Here is a 21,821-nt window from a genome sequence, read left to right on the forward strand (position 1 = left end):
ATCCAGTGAAAAGCGTTTGAGTTTGCCGCAGTGTTCTCCCATATATAAACAAATCATATGCCTCATGATTTAAACCAGTTTAAAGCCAAATGAAACAGCACTGACATTCTCACAACTCGCGGAAAACAAGAGAAACATTGTGCCACAATGATACAGTTGGAAGGCTTTTCAATCCACAAATCACAAACATTTAACATGGATTTACTGTAGTAACGTTAACAAACTGCAACAATGGAAACAAACAGCAAATGTGGGATATTCATATAGAATTGTATTATTATTAATGTAGATGTAAAGGAGTAATGGAATATAATTACAGAATTGTTTGTTATTAAGCTATTGCTGTTCTTGTGCATTGGTATTGTACTAAATGTCTTTTTGCTACTGTTTTTCATAAATACTGATCTGATCCGTGACTCAAATACTGATGCAAATTTCCATCTGCATCACAACTCTGTGAAATGTGCATTTCTAAGAAACAAAACACGTAATATGAATTTGCAAAATGTTCACCTGTTTGGCAAGTGCCTGTCATGTTCTGACGATAAAGAGAAGTCTGATGATAAAACCACAATTAACTGTCAGGTTTTCTTTCACTCTGGAGCCAAGATCTGCCTTTAAACTTGAAAGAAATAAAGATTTGACATTTATGGTGAAAATTATCCATATTGACTGATAGTATGATAAAAATACTCTAAAATGCTTTAAAATACCTATTAATCAACTGAATGCCATTTTGCATGTGCATCATCTGTTTTGATGAAATAAAACAAAGGAGGGACAAGTGCATATTTTTAAAACAGCACTTTACTTTACGCTCAATGCATGAAGTGTTTCAATGCATTTCATAGCATAGAGAACTAGAGAACAGAACAATAGACATCCCAGGAGTGTGTGGTCAAGAGGAGGGCTGTGCAAATGAAAATCATGATGCACTAACTGCATTGCAATGAAGTCACCATCACACTTCTCCTGGGGTGAAACTGGTTTCGTGAGAGCCTTCACAGGGTGACCTTGAGGTCCAGTACGGCGAGACACAGCCAGGCCTGATGTCTGCCAGATCCCCTACACTGGAACAACCTTCTACATGCCACAGACCTTTTCCTCACTTCTTGAACAGCAAGGACACATGCCAAACTACCAGGACATTGGTTCGTTTTGATGAACTGTACCTTTTTCTGCAATAAAAGCGTCTGAGAGCTGTCTCTCAACTAACTGCAAATGTGTTTATTATAAGAAAAGGAGATGCTTTTAGCCGGTCGATATTTACAAAAGTGGCATCTATAAATGGAAATGCACATCAGATCACACATATACACACACAGTGACAGACAGAGACACATACGCACAACCACACACACATCTGTGAAGAGCAGGTGTTACCACACATCCTCTTCCTTACACCCTTTGTTGTAAAAAATTAAGTAAAAAAAAAATATTTTACTGCTTCATCATAATCCTCCCCACATACATATCGTCTGACTAAATGCCTATTCACCATTCTGCATGAATTTTTGTCACAAAGCTGCATTATAATGGACTCCTTTAGAATCCTTTAGATGAACTTCTCTTAGATTCCAACGAAAAATTTTCACGTTGGTGTGAATAATTTTGAAATGAATATCTTTTGCCAATTTTCATTGACAATTAACATTCCATTTCATCTTTAATTTCACAACACACTGCAAGACGACTTTGAATGCAAAAGAAAATATATAAACAATGTTTATATATTTGCATTAAAGGTCATGAAATGGATTTTTTTTAAATCATTTTAATAAATTCCTTGAAGTTCACTTATAGTTATAGTATTACGTTTTTCACACACACACACACACACACACACACACACACACAAAAACCGGTATCAACGTTTTAAGTACGTGTTTTGAAAACATTTTCCATATAAAACCGTTATTTACAGACAATAAATACAATAAATACAGAAAATTACAGACCATTTACAATATAAAATGCTCCGAACAAACATATAATCCTCTGACGCGATCCGGGATGACATTAAAATAATCCATCCACTTATTTCCAACGCTGGGATCCTTCTGATGTCTACAGAGACGCAAACAAGCGGTTTAAACGACGCATCTAAGCGAATGTTCTTTCACTCTTCCATTTGTCCTGTTGTCAACAGACTCAAACACGTGGAGTATGTCAGAAATTGAACGTGCATCTGTATATACTGTATTCAGTGTAGACAGCGTCTGTAATTATAATGGCTTCTATTTGCTTTTGACGCGACACTCACATCCAGTGTAACCAAATGTCCGACGCTAAGCAACTGCATGCCAGTGGGCGGGGCTTATAGTGTGATGATGTATAACTATTCGTCAATGTCTTGCTCTGGACTGGAGACAGTCAAATGCAAATGTACTTTTTTAATGGTACAAATACCTCTTATATATCAAAAGATCAAGGCAAATTTGATTTCTCATAAATCGACCCCTTTAATATAGTTATATAAATAAATATAAACAAGATATATAAACATAAAAAATACTAACTTTACATAAACAAACGCTTTTGGCAATGAATGAACATGGTGTGTTAATGTTTACTATTAATAACTGTCTTTTTATACACTTTACACAGGATACTTAAGGTGACATCCACAACTACAGAGTGGTAACAGAAGGCGGCATCTTGTGTCAAAGGGTTAACAGACTCCGTGTGTGGGGTAAGAGCTGGTTGCAACTAGGAAGGAAGTACGATCCACAAGAAGCTGCTGCATTCAGACAGTGGAGCATGTGAACTCCAGATGTTAAACTCTGCCACGCCTGACCTACATAGGAAACGGCACAGCAAGGGTCAGAGGTCACTTGGCCTTGAGGTCACGTCTACTAATTTGTCTCCTCTGTGAGCTACGCAGCCAAACCTGGTGTACACCAGTGTTCAAAGGTTTGGGTCAATGAGATTTAGTTTTTTCAGCAAGGATGCATTAAATTGATCAAAAGTGAAAGTAAATTAATTCATAATGCAACAAAAGATTTTTCTATTTCAAATAAATGCCGTTCTATCTATGAATAGAAACAGATTTTTGAAGAATCACATGACTGATGACAGGAGTAATGATGCTGAAAATTCAGCTTTTCAATCACAGAAATAAATTACATTTTAAAATATATTCAAGTAGAAAACTTACTTTAAATTGCAATAATATTTCACAATATTACTGTTTTTACTGCATTTTTTTCCATCAAATAAATGCAGCCTTGGTTTAAGAGACTTCTTAAAAAAATTTTTTTTGATTGCCAGTGTACACAACATGGTTAATTAGCATTTTCGCAAATTACTCCATAACACTTTTGCAAAAATAGTATGTAGTACAGCATTCTGAACATATATTTACAAATATAATAAGAAACAAAGAGAATGGGGACGGAAGAGGAGACATCCACAGGAAGAGGAAATGGGTTAAGATACGAGTCTAAGTCAATAATTACAGCAAACCTCAGAGTGGCTAATTACAAAGCAGCATCTCAGCCTGAGGAGCCATGGATGTCTGATGACAGATCTTCCTCTGGGACCAACAGGTCGGAGCGTCTGTCTACAGCTGGGAAAAACCCAGCAGTGTCTTTGGAAACCCCTTTCAGTCCTCCAGGATTGAACAGCAGTTAAATGATTAAATCAATGATTGCAATTAGAAGGTGAAAGTTATGAGCTAATTTGATTATTATATCTTGAAAACAATCTTAACGATTCCTCTTGGAAGCATTGCTGTTGCTCATTTCAACAAACCCCTAATGCCAAGTATTAACCAACCAACTTGAACACCTAAACTGCACAGCAACACTTTCAGAAAAGGACCAAAAAAAAAAAGTTGATTGTAATGTTGATGATTTATAAAAGCAGCATTCAGACACACAAGTGTTGCATTTACTGCGAGCAGAACACTGGTGGGCAGAATGGCACTTTCAGCAGAGGTTGTTTAGTGCGGATACACACAAGGCAGACCTGTGGAATTTGAATGCTTGGAGTCAAGCTGTAAAAGCAGGAATCTCCTAAAAAACTACAAACGCACACAAATGCAGCAGAGGTCTTTTATCTTATAGGTTGTGAAATCGCGAACTGAGATGAGTGACAGCTTTTTAGAGATTGTAAAGTGAGCGCTCTTTCGCCCTTTCCAGGCTATATAGCCTAGCTCTAATCCATTAAATAAAGGTATTGTTTTTCATGCTGATAAAAGGGCCGATGGCCAATTACACACTGCAAAGTTTGGAAGTGACATCTTCATATAAAAGCAGGATTTGCTCTTGAAATTGCAATTGACAGTGATACAAATATGGAATGTCAAAATAGACATGTGCAATGTAAATGCAGACTAATAAATAACTAGGAATTTAAAAATATATTGATAGGAATAATTTTCATTACGATTATTTGTAAAAGTAATGACTTGTTAATAATCTTAAATGTCTCACTGTACAATGCTATTCTTGTTATGGTAAAGCCGCCGCTACACACCGACGTTCTTCCGAGCAGATTCAGTCACTCTTAACACACCACAGAAAAATCTGATAAAATAATCTGTAGAACCATCAAGATCATAGGGATCATTGGATTGTCGGAAGGGGAGAAATCGGTCCAAAATTGCCTTGAATATATCTTGTAGTGTGTGCCCAGCTTTAGTTATATTACTCCTGACAGACGCGCAGAGATAGCAATGCGGCTATGATTGACAGCTTGATTTGAGATCATGCTGTGCTCATTTCATTCGTGTATCATATAGTACAAGGTTTAAATAATTTAAATAGACATATCAAATAGTAGAAAATGTGTATGATGTAGTATTTATACTCATTCACTTCACACACTCATTATTGTGTGGTGATTTGAGAGTTTTATGTATAATATCGAGCTATGCTATCCAGCAAACAGTGTCAGGCGAATGTTTTTTCTATTATTCGGTACAATTCGTTATTCATTTTGAAGCCATTATCCATTATAAGGTATTCGGATTCTGGCACATCCCTAGTTGGAAGCACAGCATTGTCCAAAATGTCTTGGTATGCTGAAACATTAAGAATTCCCTTCACTGGAATTATGGGAAAAACAGCCCCATACCATTATCCCGCCTCCACCAGTCCAAACTTTACAGTTGGCCCAAAAGAATTCAGACAGGTAATGCTCTCCTGGCATCTGCCAAACCCAGACTTGCCCACCAGGCTGCCAAAGCGTAATTCTTCACTCCACAGAACACATTTCTGCTCCAGAGTCCAGTGGCGGTGTGATTTACACCACTCCATTTGACACTCCATGAACAACCCATTCCATGAAGCTCCCGACGCACAAGTTTTTGTGCTGATATCAATGCCAGTGAAAGTTTGGAACTCTTCAGCTATGAAATCAGCAGAGCGTTGGCGACTTTTACGCACCATGTGCCTCAGCACTCATTTACGCCGCTCTGTAACTTTTGCTGCTGTTCCTAAATACTTCCACATTCAAATACTAGCACTTACAGTTGGCCGTGGCATATCTAGCAGGGATGAAATTTCATGAGCTGACTTATTGCAAAGGTGGCATCCTATTACAGTAGCATGCTTGAATTCACTGATCTCTTTAGAACAACCCTTCCCACAAATATTTGTAAATGCAGACTGCATGGCTAGGTGTTTGATTTTATACACCTGTGGCAATGGGTCTAACTGAAACATTTCAATTCAATAATTAAGAGGTGTGCCCCAACAATACCAACTCAACACTTGGGTTGGTATAATGTTGATGCAATGATATCCAGACATTTTTATGCATGACTTTTATATAATTTTAGGGATGCTGTGCATAGGTTGCATGATGAGAGTTGTTCATACAAACACTAAAAATGCTAAGTGACTAATTACTTCCTAAAAATAAATAAAACAGTCATAAACACAGTCAAACCATACAGATGGGACAGTGGTGTGTGTGTGTGTGTGTGTGTGTGTGTGTGTGTGTGTGTGTGTGTAAAGTCATAAACAGATAAAAATAATCCAGAGGTCAGTAAACCTTGAATGACGTGGTTTCTGTTTCCAAGAAAGATTAAGTTAACTATTTCTGGGATTGAAATTTTACAACCTAATACAATAATAAATCATAACCATCTACTTGCACTATCCATGCCAAAGAGTCCTGTGACCGAGTCTCTAGATATGACTCTGATCCCTCTTGTATTATTATTTTTTTAACCCGTTTTATCACCTAGCAGGTGAAAATGGTGCATCTGATCACTAGAAAGCAAATGCTACAAAACAACACACACTGAACTTTAATACATATTGTTATTGATCTAATTCACAAACTCAAAGCATGAAAAATAGAAATAAAGACCGTTGACTTAAACACCATCAAGAACAAGAGTGTGGGAGAGTTAAATCTAGGGAATAAAAACAAAGCACAACAGCAGGACAAGACAAAAGGAAGGAGAGACTCAGAGATGAGATAGAGCAAAAGATAAAAGAATCGATGGGCATTAGGAGGAGAGTTTTTGATCTAATTAGGAATGTCGGAGGCGTTTGAGCTATTGGTGAGAGGAGATGAAGAGGTCGGAGAGGTCAAGGCCTTGTGTTTCACTTCCAGCTTTTCCAATTAGTGATTGTTTGGGTGTGAAACTGATGTAATCTCCCCACAACACAACACAGACGGCCAAGTGTGTGTGTGTGTGTGTGTGTGTGTGTGTGTGTGTGTGTGTGGGGCATCCTCCTTAGGTAAATCTCACAAAACCAGACATGAACATGCCTGTGTAATATTTCACTCTAAAATCAAAAGAAAGAATAAAACATTTTCTTCAAAGTAGAAAAAGCCAATTGAGGACATTGCATTTTTCACAAGTCCATCCAAATTTTGAGGTTGGTAAGATTTTTTGAAAGAAATATCTTATGCTTTCATATAAGGCTTCATTTTATTGATCAAAAAACAGTAAGATTGTAAAATAGTTAAATACATTTTTAATAACTATATTTAAAATGTATTATTCTTAGGCTAATGTTAAAAACATCAGTTTTGTTTGTCTCAAATGCATTTACTGTCACTTTTGAACAGTAGTGTACATTGTGACATTATTTTCATGGCAATTAAGCAAATAAATTCTCATTAATATCAGTGTAAAGCAAAGATATTTCACAATTTAAGTAAAAACATTATTATAAATAGGTATATGCATTACAGAAAAATTCATTTAGGGGGAAATAATAAAATTGTTTTAATGCAAAAGAAATTGCTAAAATAGGGTTAATTTTCTCCTGTAAAACTTTTTCCATTCATTTTATGGTGAAATGTGACCTGCATGTTTTCGTGACATTCTGGAGTGTGTGTGAGAAGCGTTCCACTTTGAAACATTTGGCTTGCTTGCTCTCTTTAAGAATTCATAAACGTGCACGGTTGAATTTGCTTATGAACGTTTGGGTGGGAGAACATGACTGTGTTAAAGTGAGCATGAGAGAATGTGAACTCCGTGGGACGTTGCTGGAGTCGAGCATTACAGGTCTCCTCCTCCTCCTTCCTTTATGAGCACCTCCTGCTCTCACATGCCTCCTCAAATTCCTTCATCCCCTTCAGAAAAACACCCATCATGCTCTATAACATCACAAACTGGCTCGCTTTTCTCATTCGAATCTGTCTCATGTGTTCTAATGCCTGCATCCTCAAGGCACGGCCTGAAATCTCCAGGAATTTGTGCCATTTTTCTTCCCAGATCAACGTCATCTGCTTTTTTCCGCTAAACAAACACACACAAGCACACACACACACACACACACACACACACACACACACACACACACACACACACACACACACACACACACACACACACACACACACACACACACACACACACACACACACACACACACACACACACACACACACACACACACACACACACACACACACACACACACACACACACACACACACACACAAAATCTCTAGGATAGAAGGCATGTCTGGGCCCCTCTCGCCCCTATTGTTCTACTGCTCTAAAAGACATCAGGGAAAAGAGTTATAATACAGATTCATGGTGTTAGTTGGTGGTGCTTGCAAAATCACTATTACAACTTCTCATAAATGTTTAGGGAATTGAACCATCATAATTACCTAAATAAACATCATGAAACCAGCCTAAAAGTAATATAATATACAAAAGTCTTCTGATAGTTTTGTTTTGAGGAACATTTTCCTGTGGTAAAAACAATGATATTATTGTGAAATATTACTACAATTTAAAGGAACCATTTTCTATTTTAATACATTTAAAAATTTCATATATTCCATCCTGTGATGCAAAGCTGAATTTACAGCATCATTACTCGAGTCTTTAGTGTCACATGATCCTTCAGAAATCATTCTAATATGATGATTTGCTGCTCAAGAAACATTTCTACTTATTATCAATGTTGAAATCAGTTGTGCTTTTGTGGAAACCTTGATATTTGTTTTTTCAGGATTCTTTGACAAATAGAAAGTTTAAAATAACAGATGTTTTAAAATAGAAATGTACTTTTGTGACATTATAAATATCTTTACGATCACTTTTGATCAATTTAATGCATCTTTATGCATGACATCTTTATGCATTTTAAATGTAACTAAACAGAAAGTTTAAGATAACAGATTTTTTCAAATAGAAATTTACTTTTGTAACATTATAAATATCTTTACTGTCACTTTTAATCAATTTAATGCATGACATCTTTATGCATTTTAAATGTAACTATGTTTATTGTGTTTATGTTTATTAAGGAAAAGTATTTTTTTCGTTTTTCAGAGCCATTTCGTTACTACTGCTCATAATCTAAATATCAGACATTTTCCTCAGATTAATACTTAAAGGGATAGGTCACCCAAAACGTTAACATGGTTTCATCTGTTTTTGTCCATACAATGAAAGTCAATGGGGTCCAAAACAATAGTTTTTTGTTCATTGACTTTCATTGTAAGGACAGAAAAACACTGAAACATTCTTCAAAATATCTTCTTTTGTGTTACACAGAAGAAAGTCATACAGGTTTGAATGACATAGGGCTGAGTAAATAACAGAATTTTCTAAAATTATCACCTTAATCTCATGCCAATCTATATCAACCTGAAACATATTAATACATCAATACACCACATATTTATTGTCCATTCGAGGCTCGATCTGGTCTGAAATCAGTGAGCAGATGTGTTTTGGTTCTTGAGAATGTTGCAGAAAGGATGAAAAGGCTTTTCATGAAATACCTCTCTGATCAAATTAGCCTTGAGATTCAGGATGCAAGGAGACTCAATTTCATTAAGGCCTTTGAGAGTTGAGCAGCTTGAGTGTGTGTGTGTGTGTGTGTGTGTGTGTCTATGTTTGTAAAACAAAAGCTCATTCATTAAAGAATGATGGAGAGAGTGATTTCTGTACATTTGGACAATAGTGTTAATGCTCAGGTCAGATCGCACTGGATAACTCAAACTGCCAACATGAGGAAAGCATCAGCTTACGATAACCAAAATCTAATTTGACATCACTTTATATGCCACAATGTATTTTAATTGATTTAATAATGTCAAATTTTTAGATAAATCAGTAAATTAAACCTTTAAAGGGATAGTTCACCCAATCATTTACTCACCCTCATGTCTCAAGATTTTAGTTCATCTTTAATTGAAACACAAATGAAGATATTTTTAATAAAATCTGATTTCTGTCCCTCCATAGACAGCTACGCAACTACCACTTTTTCTAAAAAAAGTTTGATTCAATAATTAAGTTAAATTCAATCTGTTCATCATATAAAGTGATCGTGTCTCTTCAGAAAATTTGGACTTACCCGCTCAATTTACATGGATTTCATTTTACGATCTCTTTATGAACTTTTTGAAGTGGTAGTTGCGTGGACTGTCAATGGAGAGACAGAAAACTCTGAGAGATTTCATTCAAAAGATCTTCATTTGTGTTTCAAAGATGAACAAATGGGTTTGGAACTGACAATTTTATTCATTTTGGGGTGCCTAACCCTTTAATTCACACTAATATCATTTGTTTATCTACTTTGTAATCCAAACTTGATGGTCACAAACCAAAAGATCATTCTGTCAACAGTACAAAATGATATTCACATTAATAAATATATTATAAATATTAGATATTAAATACAACTCCAAAGCCCCTTACACTTGGGAGCGGCACATATGAGGTGTTTCTGAGGGTTTCTCCCTCCTATCTGGTCTTGATAAATTGTGGCATTTCTTTGTTGTTCAAAATCCAGTATTTCCGTAATTCTTTTGTATTTTATGAGTTTAATAAAGAACTCTGTCTCGTCTTCTTCCAAAAATATTGCACCTTCTTTAAAGAATGATCGACTTTTACGTACGCTAGGTGACCTGTAAATATACGGGAGTTTTTGCAAAATTGATGCGTTTCCACTGGGCGTATTTTCAATTTGCGCAATTTGAGGGGTAATCATTTATTTTTATTTTTTTTAAAAAGTATATACAGTAGGCTATATAATCAAACTGCCTAGTGGGTTCACAATGAAACAAAGAGTCAGAAAGTGTAAGAAACCAAAAGAAACCGATCCAGCCAGAAGAGTCTTGATGGAACTCTCGTACACTAACGACACAAAGCGGCTTCCTCGAAGCTAAAAACTATTTCTCCCTCGTCTGCTTCGCTTTTTCATCTGCTTCATCCGTCAGTTACTGAAACAACAACTGTCTTTCAACTCTTTAATATCACACAGGATTCCTCAACTATTTCCCACAATCCCTCGTGCATAACTCCCTCCCATGTCTTCCTGTCTGCAGTATCAGGGCATCTCTGATATAGATATGGTCCATCAAACGCTGCCCTGTGCAAATATATCATCTGCACCATTTGTATTTTGTACTACAGATATGAATGAATCCTCAATAATGTGGCTACGAGTAAGTACAAAAACAACCTGAAAACATGATATAATAATAATAATAATAATAATAATAATAATACAACATCACACTTGTATAGCGCTTTTCTGGACACTCAAAGACGCTTCACATGGGGAATAAAACAAAACATATGGCTTAGCACAGTTATCAGATCGCAAAGGTTTGCGATTTAATTTAATAAATGTAGCCAACTGTATGCACTGCGCGTTTCAGTATATATATATATATATGCTTTAGAATCAATAGATGAAGCTATAAAATGACTACATGTGAGCTTAAATGTTCAATTCTCGATACCTTTATCAACTGTATAAACTAACTTCACAACTTTTACTTGCACTGATATAAAGTAGCGAGACTTTTTCCTTTAGTTGTCCTCTTTCATAGACAGCTATTTTCTTCTTGCTGTGTAAATTTGTTTAAATTCTTAATATTTTAATACTTTTAGGCTATTTAATAAGTGAATTGCGCTGCTTCTCTCGCGAGAAATTAATTTCAATGAGTTTTGAATGAGTTTTACTTGAGTTTCACTTTTTCTCAGCATGTGATTGGCTGTTCGCTACTGACACTCAGGATCACACCTACACTCAGGATCAAAGCCTGAGTTGACAGAGAAAGTTGATGATCAGCATCATGGTACCAACAAAGCCTGGTTGGATTGGTTTGGTCAGCTCGAAACTAATCCTGCAACCCTGAGTTTGTTCAACTACCATCATGGTACAGGCCCCTGGTGCTTTGTTTTGAATCGCAAACCACAATTCTGAGAAGAAAAATAAAATAAATTGCAATTAAGATTTTTCCTCAAATCATGCATCCCTAGTTCTACTACTTTTCTAAGCAGTCAGATATATGATTTTTTCCAGCAAACAAAAAAGTCCCACAGACTTAAGACTGAGTTACTGCCTATTGGTAAAGTAAAAAAAAAAGTCCACCATCGAGATATTCCAGTCTCACCTGAGCCATATCTAGTGAGCGGAATATATTTTTTTGACTTTACCAATAGGCAATTTGACGTTACAAATAAGCCAAGCAACCAACTCAGAACCATTCCTGATGGCAGAAATGAACAGGAAGTTCCCTCAACACAGTTAACAAGTAAACGGATGCAAGTATGTTCAATTGGCCAAGTGCTCAGATCAACGTCTGCGCATTTGCAAACGGGTGAGCAACAGGAGAAATAAAAACACACAGACTACAGCAGAGACCTTCATGTTTGAAGTTACTACCGACACCAGCGTTCCAGTCTGTAAGAGTCAGCAGTACTTCCCAAAATACACTATGAACTCACCCTTAAATAAATCTGAGACAGTGTGAGCATGACTGTACTGTAGTTCTAGAGTTATAATATATCTGCTCACACGGCCGTCCTACGTCGTGTCTGGGTTATTATGGTCAGAGCATTAGTGGGCCAGTAGGTAAACAGGGAAGATCAAACTCAGAAGCTCAATCAATGGGGCTCTTTGACTCATGGCCGAGACATCGACTTAACCCACCAGACCATCTTGAGAATGTTTGTGTATGTGTTTGTCAGCAAGAGTCAGACAGAGCAACAAAGAACAGAGGAGAAAGTCAGAATATATGAATGTCTTTGACACTGAGAATGGAGAAGATCATAAAGTCAACTTTAAATCCATGGAAATGTAATGTAATAATTAATGTAGCAATGAGCTTTGGCATCTGTAATAATCTTCTCATGCTAGTCTACCTTATTCGACACACAAACAGCACAAATTGAAAGAACAGATCAATTGCACATCCCCAGTCCCTTTCTTGGTTAAGGTGCAGTAACATTAGAGAAATGTCTGGAAAATTTGGCAGGCAAAAAAATCCATTTTCAATAGTGTAGTGATGCATGAAGCTGATCTTTTTTTTTTTTTTTGTTCAAACATGCAGGCAAATTTGCATAACAAACTTGAACCCCATCCAAAACCTGTGTGAGGAAATCCCTCAGCCGAAAATACACAGATTCCTATTGAACTGACTCGATTTCCACCGTGAAAAATCACTGAACAACAGTGACCGTGGCCGTGCCTTTAGTCTGATTTGGCTAAATATGTTTCATGGTCTTTAGTCTCAATAGGCTTTATATGAAAGTGCAGTCCACTCTGCATTGATCAAAAAGTCAACATTGAAAGGATATCTTTCTATTAATTTTTAAGGGGACAAAAATCTATTGCAAGTTAGACATAATGAAATCCTCAACAGACTGTTTTTCCATCTCTCATAGTCTATGGTATCATACCAAATTCATGGTAAAGTGTGTAGTTTCTGTGCAAATAGTGACAATATTGCAAAATTTAAGAGTTAATAGTTTCCAAACAGATTTTCCATGCATTTCAACCTTCACTTCCATTATGACAGACCTCAAACAAACAGATAAATTTTTTAATAGCCTTCTTAGAGTTGTTCCTGCGCATTAAACAAAGCACTTTAAGATAAAAAAACAATAACAAGCATCACCTTTAAATGTGGCATCATCGCTAGCAAAAGCTAGGAAGCTGCACATTTGGCAGGATTCCCGATGGTTAGCTGACTCATGTCTCACTATTTTCTTTTTTATATATATTCAGCGGGGGAAATAAGTATTGAACACGTCATCATTTTTCTCAGTAAATATATTTCCAAAGGTGCTATTGACATGAACTTTTCACCAGATGTTGGTAACAACCCAAGTAAGCCATACATACAAAGATATGTAACTCTTCTGATTATTCTTTTCACTCCTCTATCAGAAATCTTGCGAGGAGCACTGGTCGAGGCAAATTTATGGTGAAATTATTGTCTTTCCACTTCCGTATTATGGCCCCAAAAGTGCTCACTGGACCATTCAGAAGCTTAGAATGGCGCCTATAACCAATGCCATCATCATGTTTTGCAACAATTAGGTTGCGAAGGTCTTGAGACAGCTCTTTGCTTTTACCCATCATGAGATGTGTCTTGTGTGATACCTTGGCAATGAGACCTTTTTGTAAACCATCATTTGGGACTGAACCAGCTGTTATTAATTTCCACTGACAGGGGGCTGGATTACTTTTTAATTACTGTAAGTTTTCAGCAGTTGTCTTGGCTTTCCATGCCTTTTTGCGCCTCCCTTTCTTCATGTGTTCAATACTTTTTCCCTGTGTCATTTCACATTATTACACATAACTTAATTTCTGAACTTATTTTTGTTTGTTTCTTTGTATGTATGGCTTACTTGGGTTGTTACCAACATCTGGTGAAATTTTCATGTCAATAGCACCTTTGGAAATATATTTACTGAGAAAAATGATGACGTGTTCAATACTTATTTCACCCGCTGTACTGCCTGTAGTCGAGGACAGCAGAAATACAAGCTGAATGTCTTTAGCTATGAGGCGTAAAGCTTTTAAAGTGTGCTGCTAGCTGTTCTGTGTAGAGATGCAAAGACTCTGCTGATTGCATGGAATAAAGTTTGTCCTTTCTCCAAACAGCAGGTATGACAAATAAGACTTCTAAATTTAAGCGATAAACAAAAAAATGTACAGGAGGCCAATCAGGTCATATATTGTGGCTAATATTGTGAACATAGTCCAGGCTAAATGGTTTAACACAGTGAAATGATTGCAACATCTCCAGCCACGTCTATATTCACAATACAACATGGTGTCTGTCAAGTACATTACTGCTTAATTAAAACATCTAATTCTTCATTTTAGTAATCACAACTTTGGACAAGATAGCAGCACACTAGGGGTTTGTATTTATTTGTCCCATTGCTTGTAATTAGATTCTAGGTTCTTATTTTAATACTGACAATTGACCCTTCGCTAAGCCACGCCCGAAAACCGCCACTGGCCAATCGTGGCTTAGCAACCGGAACTAGGCGCGGGAGGTCTGGCAAGCTTTCGAGCGAGGGAAACATGCCCATGCGTTATGCGTATGGATTGTGCAAATCTGATACCCGGTATCCTAAAAGTTTGGACGGGGTGGTGGATTTTGTTCCCTTCCCGAAACCTAAAACCCAAGGGGAGAAATGCCGGGCGTCATCTTTATTTATATAGCGTTTTTAACAATGTAGATTGTTCCAAAGCAGCTTTACATTGATAATAGGAAATTAAAAGTAAAGTGTTTTGGCTTTATAGCAGCTCTAGAATAAAGTTATTGTCCAGCTCGTGGATCAAGCAGTGTGATTAAAGGCAAGACGGAGGCTCACTGACATAACTTAACGTTACTTAAAAATATATTTCAGCATTTTGTTAATCGACGGCTAAACTAGTACCCCAATCCGATCGCGACTCTCCCGGTGTTAGTTCTAGTATAAGTAAAAGGTAGTTAGTAAAAGGAGGGAACATCAGGGGGCTTGCCGGAGATCTCCAAGGAAAAGGTTGGTATGCAAACTTAATCAGTTCATAACAGTAACGTTAGTCACTTATGTGACCCACGACGTGTGAGCTGTAGCCTGGCGCACTAAAAATATAAGCGGGAGAATGTTATCATTGCAAAGTGGTCAGGCTAATGTCTTGTGTTTATTCCACAATACTTATGGATAAGCTGTTTGATTTATAAATATTAGATTTTCAAATTTCACTCACCCTGCTGTGCATGCACATAGCTGTTCCTCAATTTGTGTGTTTCCCATTTGAATGATCAGCGTATGAGGCGCTGCTGCTTGCGCTGGGACCTAACGATCTAGGCTTTAGCTTCAATTTTGATGAAATTATTCTCTAATCGTTTGCATATTATGTCGTGGATATATCCCTCGAATGCATACTGCAGTCCCTTTTGTTTTGCTCTCTCAGATTTTCACCTGTTCGCCAAAAATGACTAATTATCTCCTTGGGAATGTCTGAAACCGGTGCATACATACTGTAATAGACGTGCCAGGCGCAAAAGCTTGACAGGCGTAGCAACAGTAACTAAGGAGGGCGGGGCTTAGCGAAGGGTCAATTGTCTTGCAATCAATAAGAATTGAGAACTTGTTTACTTTTATTACTTGGGCTGTGTTAATTTTTCAAGTCGCACAGGGTCAAAACTGCATTGATGAGAGAGAAAAAAAAACAGTGATAAGTCACATCAGTGTATAAGTACATTTTTTATATTCAGAAATATAGTAAAATACCAAGCGGCAGCCTTACGGTCTCTCTCTTGAATCCAACACGGAAGGGATTTAAACTGCAATTCATCGACTGGCCGCTAGAGGCAGGCTCCTCAATCCCATACCCCCGTTACTCAACTTTACAGCAGAAAAAAATATGTTTACAGCCTGGTACAAAAAGTGGTTTTGGTCTATATAGTTCATTTTGCCCTTCATGACAACTGTGAAGGGGGTGCATTTTTTTATAACTCATCCGTTTAAATTATACTAAGCCTTAAAGTTCTGTATAATTAAGGGCGTGGTCACTTGAGTGACAGGTGGATTGCCGCCGCTGTCACTACTAGTGTCACTAACTGCTGTTTGTCTGCTGTCTGTTAGCGTCACGTCACCTCAGCTAATCCCGCCTCTTTGCCCATTTTCGTTTATCCGGGAGTGACGCGCGATGACGCGCTGCCAAGATGGCGACTGCCGGCTCCGCCCACTTTGGGCTTCAAAAATGCTCTTCAGAAACCTATGGGTGACGTCACGGACACTACGTCCATATTTTTTTACAGTTTACGTAAAATACCGGTAAGTAAAGCAAAAAATTTACAAACATTAATAAACATAACATGTATTTTAGTTCCCCTCACTTCTCAACAATTTCTTTAAATTTAACAGTATTCACAACAGAACAGGAATTTAAAAAATAAGTATAAAACAACTAATTATAGTGGCATTTAATAAACAATTTATTATAAACACCTAAATAAATTTTTTTTAAGTAACTAATGGCGTGTAGGAAATGTGCTATATAAACAAATATGGGTTTGAGTACTTCTAACATTCGGCACAAATATAAAAGTGTGTATTGCACTTTTGCGTGCTTGGCGTTATTTTGCTTTGTAATATAAGGGGCAGCATTTTTCAGATGTTAAAAAAGTTACTTATATTCCAGAGAATATGGCATGCAATATATAAATGCAATGGTAAACCAGATTGAAAACAGTCATTCTTTTTTATATTTTATTTGAAAAACTAACCCTACCAACTAGTGGCAGTAGAAATTACACTTTTTAGAATATCCATCAACTAATCGCTTGTAAAAAAAATAATATGCACTTTAACCAATCCTCATCCTCTCTCTCGGTCGCTTTTGGACAGAACCTTCTTTTCACTCCACCACACAAACACACACCATAATAGCCTGCAGATTATGCCTGCACAGCAATTTTCATCCTCAGCTCCCTCATGAGGGTGTGCCACTGTCAAATATCATTATAAACACCCATAAGCATGTACAAACACATATACACAAAACACGTACATAAATTCCGTGTCCAAAAGCAGTGGTTTTAACACGATTCCCTCCCTCTGTTCTGAACCAGCCCTCAATCCCTTTTAAGAGAAGACATGGAGTGAAAAGAAAAAAAAAAACAGGAAAAAAAGAGAAGAGCAGCACTGTTATGACTTCCAGCTGTGGGAACGACTGGACAGGAAGTTCAAAGGAAATGCCTTCGTCACATCCCGGTCCTGCGATCGCAGTGGTCTTCAAAAGAAGGGGGAATTCTCTCGCTCTCTGCGTTCTGTTTTATTTGTTTCACCTTTATGGATGCATGCGTGTTTTCATTTAATGGCTTACCTCATATCTTCCAATAAATCACATTCTGTCTGGTGTTTAAGGTGCAGGCGGCCGAGCTGCTCCGTATGCGTGTTCTTCAATTCCTGTGTCACTTTTACCTGAAGAGCAGACGACATCATTAGAGGCGAGGAAGAGGATGGCACATGCCAGTTGCACAAACACACACACACACTGTCCCACATGAGCTCATTATTGTGTTTCCAGCTCCAGTCAGCTGTATGCACCACAACGGCAAATTCACAAGCTTTCCAAACAACAAGAGAACAAACCCTGCAATGAAACTAACATTTTTATGGTTGATTCTTTCTATAAAAACATACAATGTCACTTGCAGTCACAACAGAGTAATTAAAGCTGAAGTGTGTCATTTTTGGGGTGTTAAAACTTTTTCTCCTGTCCCAGTTTGATATGCTGCAACTCAAAATATGGCGTGAGTTTGTGGGCAAGACAGTCTGACCAGTCTGGAAACCTGTTATTTTGATAGTTTTAATTCCTCACTGAAGACTTATTTTTTTCTCTCTGGCTTTTGGATCAATGTAATCTTATGAATTTGTGTGTTCCTGTCAGTTTATGTATTTTATTAGCTAAAGTTGTTAGATTGTACAGCACTTTGGTCAGCAGTGGCTGTTTTAAATGTGCTCTAGAAATAAAAGCACCTTGCCTATTTAAAGTACACATTATTACATCAACTGAAACACAATTTGTAAATGAATAAAAACTGTACCAAAATTAAAAACAGATATTTGCATTTTTTCCACAGACATGGACATATTGGAAGAAATGTATCACCATAAAGTTCAAATGCTTCCAAGGCTTTGAAATGTCTGAAATGTTTCCAAGTTATGTAATCTGGATCAGATTAAAATGATTATAACAAAACAGTAAAGATGAATTATGTATTTTTATTATGGGGAAAATGTGTTATTTAGCGTGACGGGAATGGTACCCTGGCATGACACATCCTATAAGATTCCATATTTAATGATATCTGAAGACTTCAGAAACTATTACACAAAAAGATTATATAACCTCTGCTTCAGTACAGAATCAAAAACAGAGAAGTTTAAGTAATCAGCGAAACCACACATTTAGAGCAGTATACCATGGTACTGAATAAGTACCACATTCACATACCATAGTATTTGGTCCAAAAATACATTGACTGGAAATAACTTTTTGCTAACATTCTTAATAACAAAGGTTCTAAAAGGGGCAGTTTCACAGCGATGGCATAAAATAACCATTTTTGGTTCCATTTCTGTAAACAGTTCTTAAAATACTTTTTTTTTTTCCTTGTCTGAATAACCTTTTTTCCACTATAATGAACATTCTGTAGAACAATGGAAAGGTTCCGTGGATGCTAGGTTCTTCATGGAACCATAGATGCCAATTAAGAACCTTTATTTTTTACTTTAAGAGTGTAGTGTTAGACCAGTTACAGGAAAGAGATTTAAAGAAATTTGCAAACATAAATGCTTTGAGGTCAACAGTAAAAGAAGCAGGTGGTCGTTTCATTTAAGACTTTTAACTGCTGACATTTGGAACTGAAAGTTGTGCATGAAATTATATAGAACACTTCAGTTATGAAACAACATTGATTAAACCTATAAATAGCTTTGTGCTGGTATGACTAGGCTGGCAAACCCATCTGAAACCCATCAATCTCCCTTGAGTTGCACATTGGTAGAAGAAACATACAAATATTACATAGAAACCCATTGTCCTGAGCATTTAAAGAGTTAGTTCACCCAAAAATATTTTTTATTATTTACTCACCCTTGTCATTCCAAATCTGTAATACTTTCATTCATCTTCGGAACACAAATGAAGACATTTTGATGAAATCTGAGAGCTTTCTCTTCCTCCATTGACAGCTACGCAACTGAAACTTTGACGCTTCAAAGAGTTCATAAAGAGATCGTAAAACTAACCCATATGAATTAAGCAGTTAAGTCCAAAATTTTCTGAAGAGACATGATCACTTTATATGATGGACAGATTAAATGTAGCCTAATCTGTTATTTACAAACATTCATCATTTGTTTCAAAGATGAACAAAAGTCTTAAAGGGATAGTTCATCCAAAAATGAAAACTTCCATAGTATTTGTTTTTTTTTTCCTACTATGGAAGTCAATGGGGTCCATCAACTGTTTGGTTACAGACATTTTTCAAAATAGCTTCTTTTGTGTTCAGCAGAAAAAAGAAATTCTTACAGGTTTGAAACAACTTGAGTAAAGGTGAGTAAATGATGACAGAATTTTCATTTTTGGGTGAACCATCCCTTTAAGGGTTTGGAACAACATGAGGGTGAGTAAATAATGACAGAACTTTCATTTTTAGGTGAACTATCCCTTTAAGAACTGTCCATGGAGCACCCTACAAATGGTCATGGTCCTGATTTGAATCATGTTGTGTTCAAATAAAACACATAAAGGTTACCTGAGGTTCACAACCCAAATGCGACTACCCGGCCGAGAAAAGCCCAACGGGACCAGACCAATGAGCCCGGGCAGGTTGACTAATATCTAGGGAGAAACTGTTAATTACAACAGAAGTTCTCCACTTGGCAGGTGAGGAGATAATTGGTTCTGTAACAACTCCCTAAAGGTTAAAGCCAAAGAGGATGGAAAATAACACAGCTCGCCTCGGTCTCCAACCCTGGCAGCGTCAGCAGGACACAATGTTGCAGGCTGCACCATAACACACAGTATGACAGCCGGCTGCATGGCTCTCATCCACACTTTGAGCTGTGCAGGTGAAGGATTATTACTCCGAGACGGAGGAAACACTAACAGCAGCATTTGCGTCAGAGGAAAGCAACAGTGCATCAACAAAACAGCATATTTACAGGCATTCATTACAGTGGAGAAGCTATTCAGTTATTTATGGAGATATCCACAACACTGATGTCAGACCAGATATTGCTTTAAAATACACATTAGGTAACATATTTACTGTCTGTTAATACAAAGCTCACCACATTTATACAAATCATACTGTATCCTGTCTCCTGCATCTGTAGAAAGAGCTAAACGTCATTTATCGAGCATTTAAATCAAAGCAAACATTATCAGCGTTACAACGACCAAAGCAAACGAGTATTATACACATCTTTGTATAGCATTTGCATTTTAAAACATAATTTTGCGAAAATAACGGGGTTATTTGTGGGGTAAACCTGTGCTACATGCTATCTGCCTTTCTCTTCTTCACAAGACAAAGCAACTGCAAAAAGTCAAACGTCACCTTTAAGGATTTTACGCTATGATGCAATGCTTTGACGATTAACACACACGAATGTGTGTGGAATGATAGGAATACAATGCTTTTTTGCGAGGGAATTTCACATTCCTCCATACAGCCTGTGGGACATGAGTTTGAAATCCAACACCCCTGCTGCTGTCACCTCTGAGTGAGACAGACAGAAAAACATCTTTCTGTAGGACATATTTTTTTTAAACTCATATTTCCACGATGTGAATGACATTTGGACACATTTAAGCGAGATGCGTAACCAAATGTCAGATTTTAGGGGTAGAATACGGATCACTGATACGTCTATTTGACAAAAGCATGGTGTCTCCAATCCGAGTAAAAACACAAAACAAGACGAATCTCGTGGCTGCATGGTTTAACCGTTATTTTAGATCAAATCATCCCCTAAAACACTCGTCTATCACATCTGCTAAAGATATCTGCTGGATTTCAAGATTATTTACCACCGCTGCTGCTTTAAAAACAACAATAAAAACAGTACTGGTCGTGAAAACTCTTGTTACATCGTTTCCGTTACAAATAAAAACAGATAACGTTACGTTGTTTCAAAACAAACAGCGGTTGGAAAGAAAGTCGCAACTTCGGGATAATATAACAACGTTGCAAAACACATTTTAAAAACAAAAACAAAAAAACCCACACACACATACATTGTTCTAAGGCTGGTTTCTTACCTTTCTTGGCGGAGGCTGCATGTTTGAACATTGGCACAAATGAAGTAAAATCCCAAAGAAATGATACCCAGCGCGATCGAGGTTGGTGATTAAGAAAAGGGGATCAGACTGGGATTCAGATCTGAATTCAGACGGCCATGATGAAGCAGGTCCAGTCGGGCAGACGCTCAACAAACACTGCGGATCAGGGGAGAAAGTAATGAAAGAGAGAATCTGCCTCCAAAGAGCAGGCTCGAACCGTAAAACCAGCCCAACAGCGCCCCGGACCGGACACACCAAACCCCGCTATACGAACCCTACTACGTT

The 21,821-nt window shown here is 37.2% G+C and overlaps 1 protein-coding gene across 2 annotated transcripts in view; it reads right to left on the minus strand.

Moving 5' to 3' along the window:
* Window positions 1–21,821, minus strand: part of fchsd2 (FCH and double SH3 domains 2) — a 102,190-nt gene extending 80,369 nt beyond the window's left edge. For both annotated transcript variants that reach the window (XM_084409496.1, XM_084409495.1), the window contains exons 1-2: window positions 21,516–21,821; window positions 17,565–17,662 (exon numbers count right to left, since the gene is read on the minus strand). In XM_084409496.1, coding sequence (XP_084265622.1) covers window positions 17,565–17,662; window positions 21,516–21,536 — 119 coding nt within the window. In that variant the 5' untranslated portion in view covers window positions 21,537–21,821. The remainder of the gene's footprint in view (window positions 1–17,564; window positions 17,663–21,515) is intronic.

Source organism: Rutilus rutilus, assembly GCF_951802725.1.
Source record: "Rutilus rutilus genome assembly, chromosome: 5".
NCBI classification, from domain to species: Eukaryota; Metazoa; Chordata; class Actinopteri; order Cypriniformes; family Leuciscidae; genus Rutilus; species Rutilus rutilus.